Source organism: Salvelinus alpinus, chromosome 22, assembly GCF_045679555.1.
Source record: "Salvelinus alpinus chromosome 22, SLU_Salpinus.1, whole genome shotgun sequence".
In the NCBI taxonomy this organism is placed as follows: domain Eukaryota; kingdom Metazoa; phylum Chordata; class Actinopteri; order Salmoniformes; family Salmonidae; genus Salvelinus; species Salvelinus alpinus.
Window position 1 is genome coordinate 2,940,189 of NC_092107.1, and position 13,718 is coordinate 2,953,906.

Sequence of the window (13,718 nt, forward strand, 5' to 3'; positions counted from 1 at the left end):
GGTATGCTTGCTTCACATATTGAACAGACAGAATCATGTACAGTGTTGTCTTCACTTGAAGAAGGATCGGCTAAATAAAGTGCCACCCACAGTGCGAGGGTACAACATAGAATAGTATGAGCCTAAAATGACTACGATCTAGTTATTCTCTTTCTATGGGGTGTGGTACTGTGGCAAAAGGTTTTTATCAAGTGTGGATTTTCCTGCTCCTCTTACCCCGTGTTGCTCTTATTCATGACACAGCAGGGGCAAAACGCTCCTTGTGAATTTCCTCCTCTGCCAGTTCCTTTAAAGTTAGCTGTAGTGTGATTCTAGCCTTCAGCTAATTCACTGCAGGGTGACTCTCTGCTGCTGTTTTATTCAACCTGGCTCATTTTCTAGTCCCTTTTATACTTCAGAGAAACAGCTTGCCTTGTAAATAGATACTGGTACTTCTGCACTTTTGGTGTAGTGATAGACCTACAGCCATTTTCACTGTCAACTTTTGGATCAATGGATGTCTGACAAATAATGATTTATCAACAGATGTTATAAACTAGATGGAAAACAACTAGTAAGATGTATGACGTTTAATTACTTTTCTCTTTCTTTGTTTGATTTTCTCCTTGTTGCTCGGATGATTTACCAGAGTATAGGTGTCTTATACTAATGGTATATTTTCCATTCATCTCCTCTGTCCTCTTTGTCTGTCCAGATGAAGCTGTGGAACAAGTACAAGGTGACCAGTATTCCCTCGCTGGTGTTTGTGGATGCAGCCACAGGGAAGGTGGTGTGTCGGAACGGACTACTGGTGGTGAGAGATGACCCCAAAGGTAAATCTCCTCAGTCAGCCTGAGCCTCAGCACCTGAGAAACTGCACATGTACCGGTACACACAAGCATACAGTTTATTACATGCAAAATGCCTCGCCAGAATTTCATATTGAAAAGTTTCTGTGCCACTTCCTTCACAGAGCTGGCCATATTTCTCAATTTGTGTCCTGTTCTGGTATTGCATGAATATTATGAAGTGCCCCCTCTTACTCCCACATCTGCAGACCTATAATTTCCCGACTTTAAAGTGGGAGATTGCCTGTTAGCAAGAGCAGGCTTGCATTCCTTTCTGGTAGAGAGATGAGGTTGTCATCTCATGGCCCAAAAAAGCTCAATATTTTCACATCCTGGTCTTCAGAGCCCTTATTGTACAACATGAGAAAGGCCCATTAGTCAGAGAGGTGGAGAGGGAGTAAGGGAGTGGAGAGAGGTAGTGTAGAGTATCAAGCATCGTGGCAGTAGAACCCGTGGTGCAGGGGAATGGATTTCACATGAGCTGAGCAGACTTTCACATGAGTCTGCCTAATGAATCCCAGTCTCCCTCCCAGCCCACAGTAGAGTACATACTGTATAATTTCCATGATTCATTAACTACCAACTACAGTAGAAGTGGGTAAAGAAGAGATTCATCTTCTTGCTCCATCCACCCCCCCCCCACCCCCCCACCCCACCCCCCCCTCTTTCAGAGTTGTTAGAGGGGGTGTGTAGTGTGGTAGCGGTGGCAGGAAAAGGGGTGTGTGTTTGTTTGTGTTGTGGTGAGGAAGGGAAACAGAGCGGCTACAGGCGGGGTAGTAAGAGTTTGAGGTGGGCTGGGGGGGAGAATTCAGGACCCTCTTTCAGCATTATGAAGGAGCATAGCTGTCTTGAGTGGCGGAGCAGAGGAGAAGTTGCCAGGAAGGAGTGCCCTTTTTACAGTGTGAATGGGGACAACAATAAAAGGCCCTGCCTAATGAAGCCCTACAGAGGAAAATAACCTTTACAGCCCTGCCTACAGCGCTTTATTTCTGATTACAACTTTTTATTTGGTCATCCCAAATGCATCTCTAGTGCTTGACATTGACAATGAAGACACCTTGAAAAAGAAACAAGAGAGAGGGAGGGAAAGCGAGCAGGGAAGGCTGGTAGCGCTCCATGTTTGGGAAATGGAAAAGCATGGCTTTCAATCATCATTAAAACAACATTTTGCATCTGTTGTGCGGTCCCATTTCCAAACGCAGATGTCACAGAGTACAAAGGAGATTGTGAGTAGGAAACATGCTGGGTTTAGATACAGTACCAGTTAAAAGTTTGGACACAGCTACTCATTCAAGGGTTTTTCTTTATTTTTACTATTTTCTACATTGTAGAATAATAGTGAAGACATCAAAACTATGAAATAACACATGGAATCATGTAGTAAACAAATCAAAATGTATTTTATATTTGAGATTCTTCAAAGTAGCCACCCTTTGCCTTGATGACAGCTTTGCACACAATTGGCATTCTCTCAACCAGCTTCACCTGGAATGCTTTTCCAACAGTCTTGAAGGAGTTCCCACATATCACTCTCCTTCTTGGTCAAATAGCCCTTACACAGCCTGGAGGTATGTTGGGTCATTGTCCTGTTGAAAAACAAATGATAGTCCCAAACCAGATGGGATGGCTTATCACTGCAGAATGCTGTGGTAGCCAGGCTGTTTAAGTGTGTTTTGAATTCTAAATAAATCACTGACAGTGTCAGCAACAAAGCACCCCCACACCTTTTCCCTCCATGCTTCACGGTGGGAACCACACATGAGGAGATCATCCGTTCACCTACTCTGCATCTCACAAAGAAAGACACAGCGGTTGGAACCAAAAATCTAAAATTTGGACTCATCAGACCAAGGGACAGATTTACACCGGTCTAATGTACATTGCTCGTGTTTTTTGGCCCAAGCAAGTCTCTTCTTCTTATCGGTGTCCTTTAGTAGTGGTTTCTTTGCAGCAATTCGACCATGAAGGCCTGACTCACACAGTCTCCTCTGCACAGTTGATGTTGAGATGTGTCTGAACTCTGTGACGCATTTATTTGCATATCCTCTGCAGCAGAGGTAACTCTGGGTCTTCCTTTCCTGTGGCGGTCCTCATTAGAGACAGTTTCATCACAGCACTTGATGGTTTTTGCGACTGCACTTGAAGAAACTTTCAAAGTTCTTGAAATTTTCCAGATTGACTGAACTTCATGTCTTCATGTAATGATGGACTGTCATTTCTCTTTGCTTATTTGAGCTGTTCTTGCCATAATATGGACTTGGTCTTTTACCAAATAGGGCTGTCTTCTGTATACCACCCTCCCTTGTCACAACACAACTGATTGGCTCAAATTCATTAAGGAAAGAAATTCCACAAATTAACTTTTAACAAGGCACACCTGTTATTTGAAATGCATTCCAGGTGACTACCTCATGAAGCTGGTTGAGAGAATGCTAAGAGTGTGCAAAGCTGTCATCAAGGCAAAGGAATCTCAAATAGAAAATGTAACTTTTTGGTTACTACATGATTCCATATGTATTATTCTACAATGTAGAAAATAGTAAAAATAAAGAGAAACCCTGGAATAAGTAGGTGTCCAAACTTTTGACTGGTACTCTATATGTATGACAAATGCTGGCTACAAAATGGTGCCGGGAGATAGGGAAGCCGTGCTTCTAGCCCCAAGGCAACTTTGTTATTTCTTACATTAATTGCCCAGAAAAATAATTTACAAGCGTTTCACTACACCCGCAATAACATGTGTATGTGACTAATAAAATTAGATTTGATTTGATGTATCTAATAGCTGTTCCAGGGGGGTGGAGAGAGCGAGTGCTCTGATTTTTGAATGGGCAGTTTGTCACACATAGAAAAAACTCTTCTCTGTTCACTAATCAGACCCTTGGCTCTCAATATCCTTTCTCCCTAACACCAAACCCTCCCCCCCTCCCTTACTCTCTCTTCCCCTCTGTCCTCCCTCTCAGGCCTGGAGTTCCCCTGGGGGCCCAAGCCCTTTGCGGAGGTGGTGGCCGGCCCTCTGCTCAGGAACAACAGGCAGACGACAGACATCAGCTCCCTGGAGGGCCACTATGTGGGAGTGTACTTCTCAGCACACTGGGTGAGTGGTGGGGGGCCAGGAGGGGCGCATAGACACACACACACACAGGGAGCGGGGCAGGGAGGGGGAGCCTCATTTTCCCTTTCAGGCACCCAGCTGTCCTCTGATATGAGCTTTAGCCCTGTTAAAACAGAGAGGCATCAGTGAAAGCCAGGGCAGGGCGGCAGGGCGCAGCGGGAGGAAACACAGCAGCCGGTAGCCAGGGGATGGACAGAGTAGTTAGGGGACTTCCATTGTCTGGGACTACAGTAGCTAGTTATTCCACTCCTTGCTGTCATCACCTACTAGTGCTCTTTAAAGTGGGCAGTGGGCGTCAGACCCATTGTTTGTCTCTATCAGTGCTGGGCTTGCCCATCTGTGTGAAGGTCGTGAATTGGTGACTCATGAAAGGCTTGTGTCAATTATGAGCTGCCAGTGCTGGCTTCAGCTCCAGAGACAAGCCAGCAGCAAGCCATGACACACTCAGACTAGTCCACTTTCCAAACCAATACAAATTGGTACATTTTTATTTGTCACTTCTTTGTAAACAACAGGTGTAGACTAACAGTGAAATGCTTACTTTTCCAACGATGCAGAGTTTTTTTATTTTTTTAAATCTACAAAAAATGTAAATAGTGACACGAGGAACACAGTGAATAAGAATAACGAGTAAAAATTACATGACTATATACAGGGAGTACCAGTACCATGTCGATGTGCAGGGGTATGAGGTAATTGAGGTAGCTATCGTATAGGTTTGTGTATTATTTTAAGGCTACATTCCCCTGTCTTACCAGCGTAAATCCACCCGCCATTAGGAAACAGTTACAAGCGTGAAATGGCCAGCGGATTACTTTTTTACCAACGACCTGAAGTGACCCTCGGCAGGATAGAGTAGACACAGTTCCTCACTGACTTTACGCTCGTCTCTAGCTGTGTGTTTCACTGAGACTGAGAAAGAAAATGGAGGTTGATGAGTGAGACTGGTCTGGTTTGTTTTATTCAGACACAGCTCTGCCGCAGCTGGCACTCTGATACCACCTTAATGTCGGTCTCTGTCTCTCACACTCACACACACACACACACACACACACACACACACACACACACACACACACACACACACACACACACACACACACACACACACACACACACACACACACACACAGCCAGCCGCTGCGCTACTCTACTTCCCCTAATCCTGTAAGGGAGAGACAGGAAGGGAATACAACACACACACACACACACACTAGACCAGAGACCATTCTCCCTCAAAACACTCACTCACTCACTCACTCACAACAACAAATGCCTCCAAGCCAAGACCATCCTGAGTTCCATCCTGGGTACTTAGATTCTCACATTTGAACGGGTCAGGAAACAAAAGGAAATGTTAGTCCTGGTTTCTGGTGAAACATTAGGGTGAAGTACTGCAGAGATGTAGGGAGAGAGAGAGTCAGAAAACACCATGTTATCATTATATACTGTTCTATATAGACTGATCCATTTAGGTCATTCTGGAAACTAATGCCATAACTTGTTGAGTGCGTCCGTGTGTGTTGTCCCTGCAGTGCCCTCCATGCCGCAGTCTGACCCGGGTGCTCTTGGAATCATATCGCACTGTGAAGGAATCGGGTCAACATTTTGAGATGGTGTTTGTCAGCGCTGACCGGTATTCTTCACACATGCGTATACATCCTCTCTCTGTCGCGCTCTCTCACGCGTATATACATACATACATACATACATATACACACACACACACACACACACACACACACACACACACACACACACACACACACACACACACACACACACACACACACACACACACACACACACACACACACACACACACACACACACACACACACACACACACACACACACACACACACACACACACAGAGTCTCATGCTCCTCTGATATGTTAATTGAATTGACTGAATAAACGGAGTTGACAGTGGAACTGAGTTTTGTGTTTGCCAACCAACACAGGTCGGAGGAGTCCTTTCAGCAGTACTTCAGTGAGATGCCTTGGTTGGCAGTTCCATACTCCGATGAGGCCCGACGATCACGACTCAACAGACTCTTTGGAATACAAGGTACAACACTGTCTCTGATGTCTCCTCCTGTACTCATATACTGTAATCCTCCTGGACATGAGGCTGAGTGAGTATCAAACACTAGCGGTCTGGCTTAATAATGTGTTGATGTGGAGAAGCGGCCTAATGGCTGTGCTGGGTAGGGAACAGTGAACAGATAGCCCTGAAGCTGAAGGAATGTGGGCTGGTAATCAAGTTTACTGTTCTGCTCGCTGAGTAAGGGTCATCTCTCTGTCTCTGTCTGTAGAGAGGAGTAGTGTGGTTGTAGACAAAGTGCTGGCTCATTACCTCTTCTGGCTGGAATGTTCAGAATGCTTGCAGGACTGGTCGATACTGCCCCGCTTCCCCATTCAAACCCCTGTTATTCACACTGGCCCCCACTCATCACCACACACACCCTTCCTCCCAGCCAAACACACACTGTGCACTCTGTGTCTGATAAGGCTGTTAATACACAGTGATATTCTAATCTGAAAGACTGGGACCGAAAAGGGTCGGGCGTTAAGAAAAATCAGCGGGAGTCTGAGAAGAGATGAATGGAGAGAGGGAGGGAACTGGAGAGAGTTCAGAGAGCAGAGGACGGTCAGAGCCTCAGGGATTAAAAGCTCCTCCATACCACACAGATAAACAGTGAGAGATACAGCCATATGTGGTGAGAGCAACTGGAAAACATGGAAGAACACGAGGGGAGGTGGCAGAGTGAAAATCTACAGTTCATGATTGTTCTCTCCCCCCGTTTCCATATTTCTCTCTTTCTTCCTCTTTCTCCCACCCTGCCTCCCCCCTCTCTCTCGCTCCCTCTCTCTCCTCTGTCTTCCTCCCTCCCAGGTATTCCCACCCTTATTCTGCTGGACGCGGAGGGTCACATGATCACGCGACAGGGCCGTGTGGAGGTGCTGAATGACCCAGAGTGTCGGCTCTTCCCCTGGCACCCCCGGCCCGTACTGGAGCTCAGCGAGTCCAACGCCGTGCAGCTCCACGAGGGGCCCTGCCTCGTGCTCTTTGTGGGTGAGTAGATAAGTGGATGAACATTTCAATGTCAGTCCCTACCGTGCACCTCCACGAGGGGCCCTGCCTCGTGCTCTTTGTGGGTGAGTAGATAAGTGGATGAACATTTCAATGTCAGTCCCTACCGTGCACCTCCACGAGGGGCCCTGCCTTGTGCTCTTTGTGGGTGAATGGAGGACCATTCAGTGCTGGTTTCTACCAAACCAATCCTTCAGACTATATATAGTAGTACATTCTAAAGAGCATTGTGCATGTAGTAAAAGTGAACAGATCAGTTGTAGGGCCACGTGCTATTTTAAAGTCTGTGAACATGCAAGAGTAGGGCGGAGCGAAGAAACAGAAGAAAATGGTTTGTCTGTCTGTTAGGTTGTTAGCAGTGAGAGAGATGGCAGAGATGGATGCCATCCTCTGCTAAGTGGCTCAAGCCAAAGTGGACAGGGCAACCATCAAGCCAGACGAGACAATAAGACGGCAATGTGAGAATGGAGTGACCGGGTGCAAACTGATGACCTCATGATTTCAGGCCCTGAGATCAGATCTGAAGGGGTCAGCCACAGACCATCTGCTCTCCTCCTTTTGTCTCCTCACTCGTCTGCTCATCTGTCCATTACTCATCCCCTTAGACCTCTCCTCCTCCTGTTCTCTGCTCATTTACCTTATTTCTCTTCGTCTCTTCTTCCTGTCCTCTCTCTAGTCTTCATGCCTTCACGCCAAGTTCTCTCCTCTTCCTCTCTCACACGTTCTCTCAACCTTTCCTCTTTTGACTCTTTTCATACTTTTGACACCTGTGTTTCTCTCTTGTTCAGATGCGGAGGAGGAGGGAGAGCTGGAGCCGGCGAAGGAGCTGATCCAGCCAATTGCAGAGAAGATCATGGCTAAGTACAAAGCCAAGGAGGAGGAGACACCACTGCTCTTCTTCGTGGCTGGAGAGGTAAGATAGTGGAGACACGCACAAACACCTCAAGCTGACCTAGATGAGAATATTCACATGTGATGAAATCTGTCTTAGATTTTGGCATTTTAGTTGTTTTGCATTCCTGTCTTGTGTACTGTACATCTCCTCTACTGTGGGTGTCTGTGTCTGTGTGTTTGCTTGTTGCTATGCTCTGGCATGATGTTCCATCTGCTTTAGTTATCACATATCATAATCCTCTGGTAGAGAACATGCCACTACTCACCAACCAACATAAGCTACAGTATAATGTCAGAGGGGCCGTTTCTGAGGGATGAAACCCCCTTTCACTTTTATGTGAGGCACACCACAAGGCCCATGGCCCAGAATTCAGCTGGCCGTGTGTCTGATGATGGCTGTTCTCCCTCGATCCTTCCGCCCACCCACTAGCCTGCCCTCAGTGCAGGAGAGAACATGGAGTTTTCTTAACTCTTGTTATCTCTTGCTTTTCCTTCTCATCCTTTCAAGAGCTTGTGGAGTTAGCAGCAGGGACAGCCGTAATTACCAGATTAGCTAGCTCCCCCTCTCCTCCCTCACTCCTCTGCTCACAGGGCTCAGAGCTCGGGGAGGTCAGGACGGTGTCCCATGTCAGATGGTTTAGGTTTCAGCCATGCGGAGCTGCACAGGTGCTCCCTCTCTGTCCTGTCTTACCCTCTGCCTGGCTGCCTGAGGCCACTCTGCTCTCATGTCGGCCTTAATGCTACGGACACAGACAGACCGAAGGACGTTCACGTCACAGACAGACGCTGGGGCTAAGACAACATACTAACACCCTCTCTCTTTACCGTTCACCTGTTTGGGGATTTGTTGCATACTGATTGGTATTTATGTTCATCTGGACTGGACCCATTCTAATGAATGTTACATCACTGAATGAAAGTGAATCTGTTTCTCAGCTGAAAGGTCTGTGTTGCTTTCTAGGTTAATGTTCAGTCTGTGGTAGTCTATAGCAGGCAGGTACAGTTTTCTCATCGTCTGGGTTACATGTAGCTGGATCTGAATTCACCAGCACTCGATCTGTTCCAGACTGGAGTAGTCCCAAATGGCATCCTGTTCCCTATAAATGGCACCCTATTCCCTATATGGTGCACTACTTTTTACCAGAGCCCTATGGGGAATAGGGTAACATTTTGGAGACAGCATGTGTATACCCTGTTAGATATCACTCCCTGCCATGGACCCATTGGACTCTCTGTTATGCCAGGCTGAGGTTACAGGATGGACCCCCATGCAGCCTGCAGGGCCCTGGCCTGGGTGAGGCCTGCCTGCACGTGGTCAGACTAGGCCCTGTCTGCCAGCTGCTGTGCTGGGGATGGTTTACTTTATCAGTGAGACAGTACAATGCTGGCAGCCCCACATGGAGAGCCTGGCCTGAAGAAAATGAAGGGATCTCATTACCCCACCCTATAAGTCACAGAGAGGCTAAGAGAAACTGACTTGCAACCTACGGTAGGACCATTAGAAGACGCCCTATTCACAGAGAAAATTCATGGGGATTGATGGATATTTGTGATTGCAATAAAGACATATACTGTAAATGTTATGTTTTTTCTATCAAATATATTGTTTTTTCTATCTACAATGTTTTCGATATTATTAACTATGAGATACTTGGTGTATAGTTGTCTTCTTTGCCTTGATCTTCCCAGGTTTAGCCAGGAATAGGAGATCCTGACAATAGTTTAGTCTGCCGCCCGTATCACCTGCTAACCTCCCTGACACCAGGGTTCAAAGGTCATGTAGACACAGAGACCTGTGTCACACTGTGTGTGTTGTGAGCCAGACAGGTTGGCCTCTCCACTAGTTATTTACGTCCAAGCAGTGTTGTGTTTTTAGAAAACACTCGTCTCTTACTGGCAATACAGTTCAACAGTTAGAAGAAATTAAACATCAAGAAGCCAATACCCTCACAGGCAAATCCCTGTCATTTAAAGCAACAATATACCTATTTATTGAATAAAATGTTGCATAACACTTTTCATTAGGTCTAACAGTACTTTACAATGTACAGTATGTAAAGATACAGGTTCTAGCTGGCCTATATCCTATCCTTTGATAGTGATTCTCAGTAACTATGGGTTTCCAGCCTGAATCTCCCAGTGATACAGACTGATAGGCCGTTGTTCAGCCAATCATATCGCTGTGCCGATTGTATCCTGAATTTCACAATGCCTGGAGGCTCTCAAGCTGACCAATCAGTAGGCTGCTTTCCAGGCCGTCTGGCCAATGGGAGCTTCTTATCTTTGCAGGTCCTTATCTGATGAACGTCGTCTACTCTTTGGAATGCCACAGTGCTACAATGGTCAGAATAAACCTGACATGGTGCAGCAGGAGGTTCCTTACGGTAAACGCACACGGGAGCCTTATCACGGCAGTCAGTCAGTGACTGCAGGCCATACGTAGCATAGCATAGATACCCTTTGTCTTTGTATTCAGAGCTGGGCTGGAGAGAGAGAATGGGGGCCAGTCTCTATCACACACACACAGCTGGACTGGTTGCTTCTCATGAAGAACAGTTTACACATGGTTAGCAGCCACACAAAGGAAGACGCAAGACTTCCCACAGAGAAGAAGACAGCCAGGGAGATTACATATCTTCATATCTAAGAGGCTGGGAGGCCATGCTAACAGAGAGACTCCTGTGATTTATCTTTCTGTGGTTCCTTTCTAAGGCAATGCTGAGGATGTATCTTCAATCTGAGCTTGCAAGAGAAGACTTTATGGAGGATGTGAGGAGTCACAGATTTTCTAAAGCTTGGGAATGTAGCTTGTGGCTACATGAATCATCCATTAAACATCCTCATAAGTGTAGCAATTACTTTAATTGTAATTTATTCTGACGTTGAATAGGTTTAAGACGATCTGCTCCCAGATCAGATGGTAGAGATTCAGAGGAAGTGAGCTCTCCAGATCTTACATGCCACAGGATAACTCAACTGTTCTGCTAGCAGTTTCGCAACAAGTCACAAACTGTTGGCATACATACTTGTCCTTTTTAGGTAACAAAGTGGCCAAACTGGTCGGAGAGCTGATTCAATACATTTAGGTTTAATTGTTTTACTGCCATTTTTCCAGATAACGGGAGCGTTACTCCAAAAAAGAAAATAAAACATTTTGTGAAAAGCTGTGATTTAATGACAGGGCCAAGCCTTTGCGACAGCGCCAGCTTGTGGTCGTGTTCTGTAACTTCTGTATTTTTAAATAATATTTTCCATATGAAATTGTTCTTTGATCTCTTCCAAGTCTCACCCAGAGGGCTTAGTTGAGTAGAAATCAGCTCATCCTGTCACGAGGAAGGGAGAGACCATCTCAGAAGATGTCATATACTAATCTGGCATGACAGAGCTGAAATGTGACTTCACAAATCAACACTTGGAATCCTCTTTAACATTTAGAAGAAAAGTCTTGACTGACTGGAACTAATGCAGCTTTGTTGAAGTGGGGAAAAGCTTCCTCTAAGATTACTAACTGAAATGACATGCGGTTGCAAGTATTGCCAAAAAGTGCATGTTATTTTCTCTGAATAATTGATAGCTCCTCCGAGTGGGCTGGGGTGCCGCTTCCTGTCTGCTGTGGTGTTACAGTGAGTTATTCCTGCTGTCTTATGATTGTCTGTAATTCCCAGTTGTTAAAAGGGTGAGAGGTGAGATCAAGCCTGGGACTGCACAAGGCTTGTAAAAAGACATTCGGTGACATAAGTCTGTCCTCACTAAGTCTGTCGTCAAAGCTCCACCACACACCCTGTTTGACTATTTCTCACCAGACATGAGGGAATACACCACTCTCTCCCCCTCCTTCTCACCCACGTGTACACTATCCAAACACGCTGTGATGTGTCTCTGAAGCTTCCCAGCCTTGTAGTCTGTGTGAGGATGGATGTTGTTGGACCCCCTCCTGTCCCCCCCCAGCTCTCTCCCACAGTGGGGTGCATGACGGAGCCCTGGCTAGTGGTGAACACCGCCTGCAGGAGAGAAAAGAAGAGCTCCCCAGTCTTCAAGCAGACATTGACACTATCACCTTCTATTGAGTTATATTAAGTGCCATAGTTATTAATTTTGTGTGCTGTCCCAGTTTTTTAATACCAAAATCAAGTCAGAACTGATTGAAAGCAATTACGTTTTTATATTCGGTCATAAGGATGTTAGCAATTATCTAGCAATTCCTTTTGCATGACGCAGGATAAAGTGTTTTTGATAATATGTAGACTAGGCCACGCCACTTCACTTTGTCATACAACTTCTTCCCCAGGCACAATTGCTACCGCATATAGACAGGCTGGTAGACAAGATTGTCATATGATTATGACTGACCTGTCTGTGTTCCCAGGATGACATGAGTGACTCCCTGCGTGACTACACCAACCTCCCAGAGGCAGCACCCCTGCTCACCATCCTGGACATGTCTGCCCGGGCCAAGTACGTTAAGGACGTGGAGGAGATCACACCGGCCGTGGTGGAGACCTTTGTCCAAGACTTTCTGGCTGAAAAGCTCAAACCAGAGCCCATCTAGAGAGCACAGCTAAACTGTCCCAAATGGCACCCTATTCCCTGCATAGTGCACTGCTTTTGACCAAGGTCCATAGTCCTGGTCTAAAGTAGTGCACTATATAGGGAATAGGGTGCCATTTGGGGGACACACCTAGAAACTTATGGGACTGAACCCACACCTCCATCAAACCCTGAACTCCCGGCTACCACCACCAGCCTCCTCTCCAGTCTCCCCCCTTTCTGTCAGACAACGATCTCACTTTTTACTGACATCAACTTGTTTTAGACATGTCTTTCTCTCATGGAGTCTTCTCCTGTGGTGCCTTGCATTGACTACAGCCCCTACAGTAATATATGGACATTCTGTTGCTTTTTGGCTCCAATTGCTTATTTTATCAGTTTCATTATTGGCATTTCTTGATACTAGAAGAAACCACACAATGTTGACCCAATGGACTTGAATTTTCACAATGTCTCTTACTTTTGCCGAACCCTCATTGCTTTTTTTCCCTCCAAAAAGTGCTGGGAAAGAATAAAATGATTGCAACAAATGTTCTAAGTTCTGTAGTTGTAATTTACAAGTATGCAGTGCAGAAAATGTCCTGAACTTCAGTCTGGTGTTATTGTTCTTCTGTTTAAAAGGTGCTGTATAATAGTATGACCGCTGTGCTTACAGTATAGACCTAACAATGTTATGATTTCCCTGTTTTAAAAGGTCATTTTGTCTATATTTGCTTGTTTTGTATTGCATCTGGCTTTGATGCGTGTTAAGTGAATGGTATTTCAAATACCGTGTCATGTTCTCCTTCATGATACGAGAGAGTCTTATTATAATTATGTTTCCATCTCAACCACCATGACATTTAAGATGATTTTCTGTGAAGATCCTCTCTATTGAAAAGGCCAGATATTTTTGAAGGCACAAAAATGGCATTTAAAATCCATCTTAGCAACTAAGTGTTGAAGTATTAATTCACATTTTCTGTCACTCCCTGGTTGTCTCTAGTCATGACTTCACAGCCATTAAAATTCACTGTTAAGCACAACTGTCTGTCAACTTCCTCTATCCATAAGGCCAGTTCTCATTCACTTGTTCAAGCAGTTTTATTCCATTGAGCAAATGTATTAGCTTGGTATCACCTACATGTGTCCATTATTTATAATGCATCATGACTCCAGAAATAATTGTTACAATTTGTTGTCTTGATGACAGACTTTGTACACAACCCATTTGTTTACAGTGTAAGACAACCAAGT

At 45.4% G+C, this 13,718-nt stretch overlaps 1 protein-coding gene across 1 annotated transcript in view; it reads left to right on the forward strand.

Moving 5' to 3' along the window:
* Positions 1-13,507, forward strand: part of LOC139548777 (nucleoredoxin-like) — a 63,496-nt gene extending 49,989 nt beyond the window's left edge. Inside the window, exons 2-8 of the mRNA XM_071358616.1 lie at positions 695-812; positions 3,791-3,924; positions 5,478-5,578; positions 5,908-6,014; positions 6,843-7,022; positions 7,829-7,953; positions 12,301-13,507. Coding sequence (XP_071214717.1) covers positions 695-812; positions 3,791-3,924; positions 5,478-5,578; positions 5,908-6,014; positions 6,843-7,022; positions 7,829-7,953; positions 12,301-12,483 — 948 coding nt within the window. The 3' untranslated portion in view covers positions 12,484-13,507. The remainder of the gene's footprint in view (positions 1-694; positions 813-3,790; positions 3,925-5,477; positions 5,579-5,907; positions 6,015-6,842; positions 7,023-7,828; positions 7,954-12,300) is intronic.
* Positions 13,508-13,718: the final 211 nt, after the last annotated feature.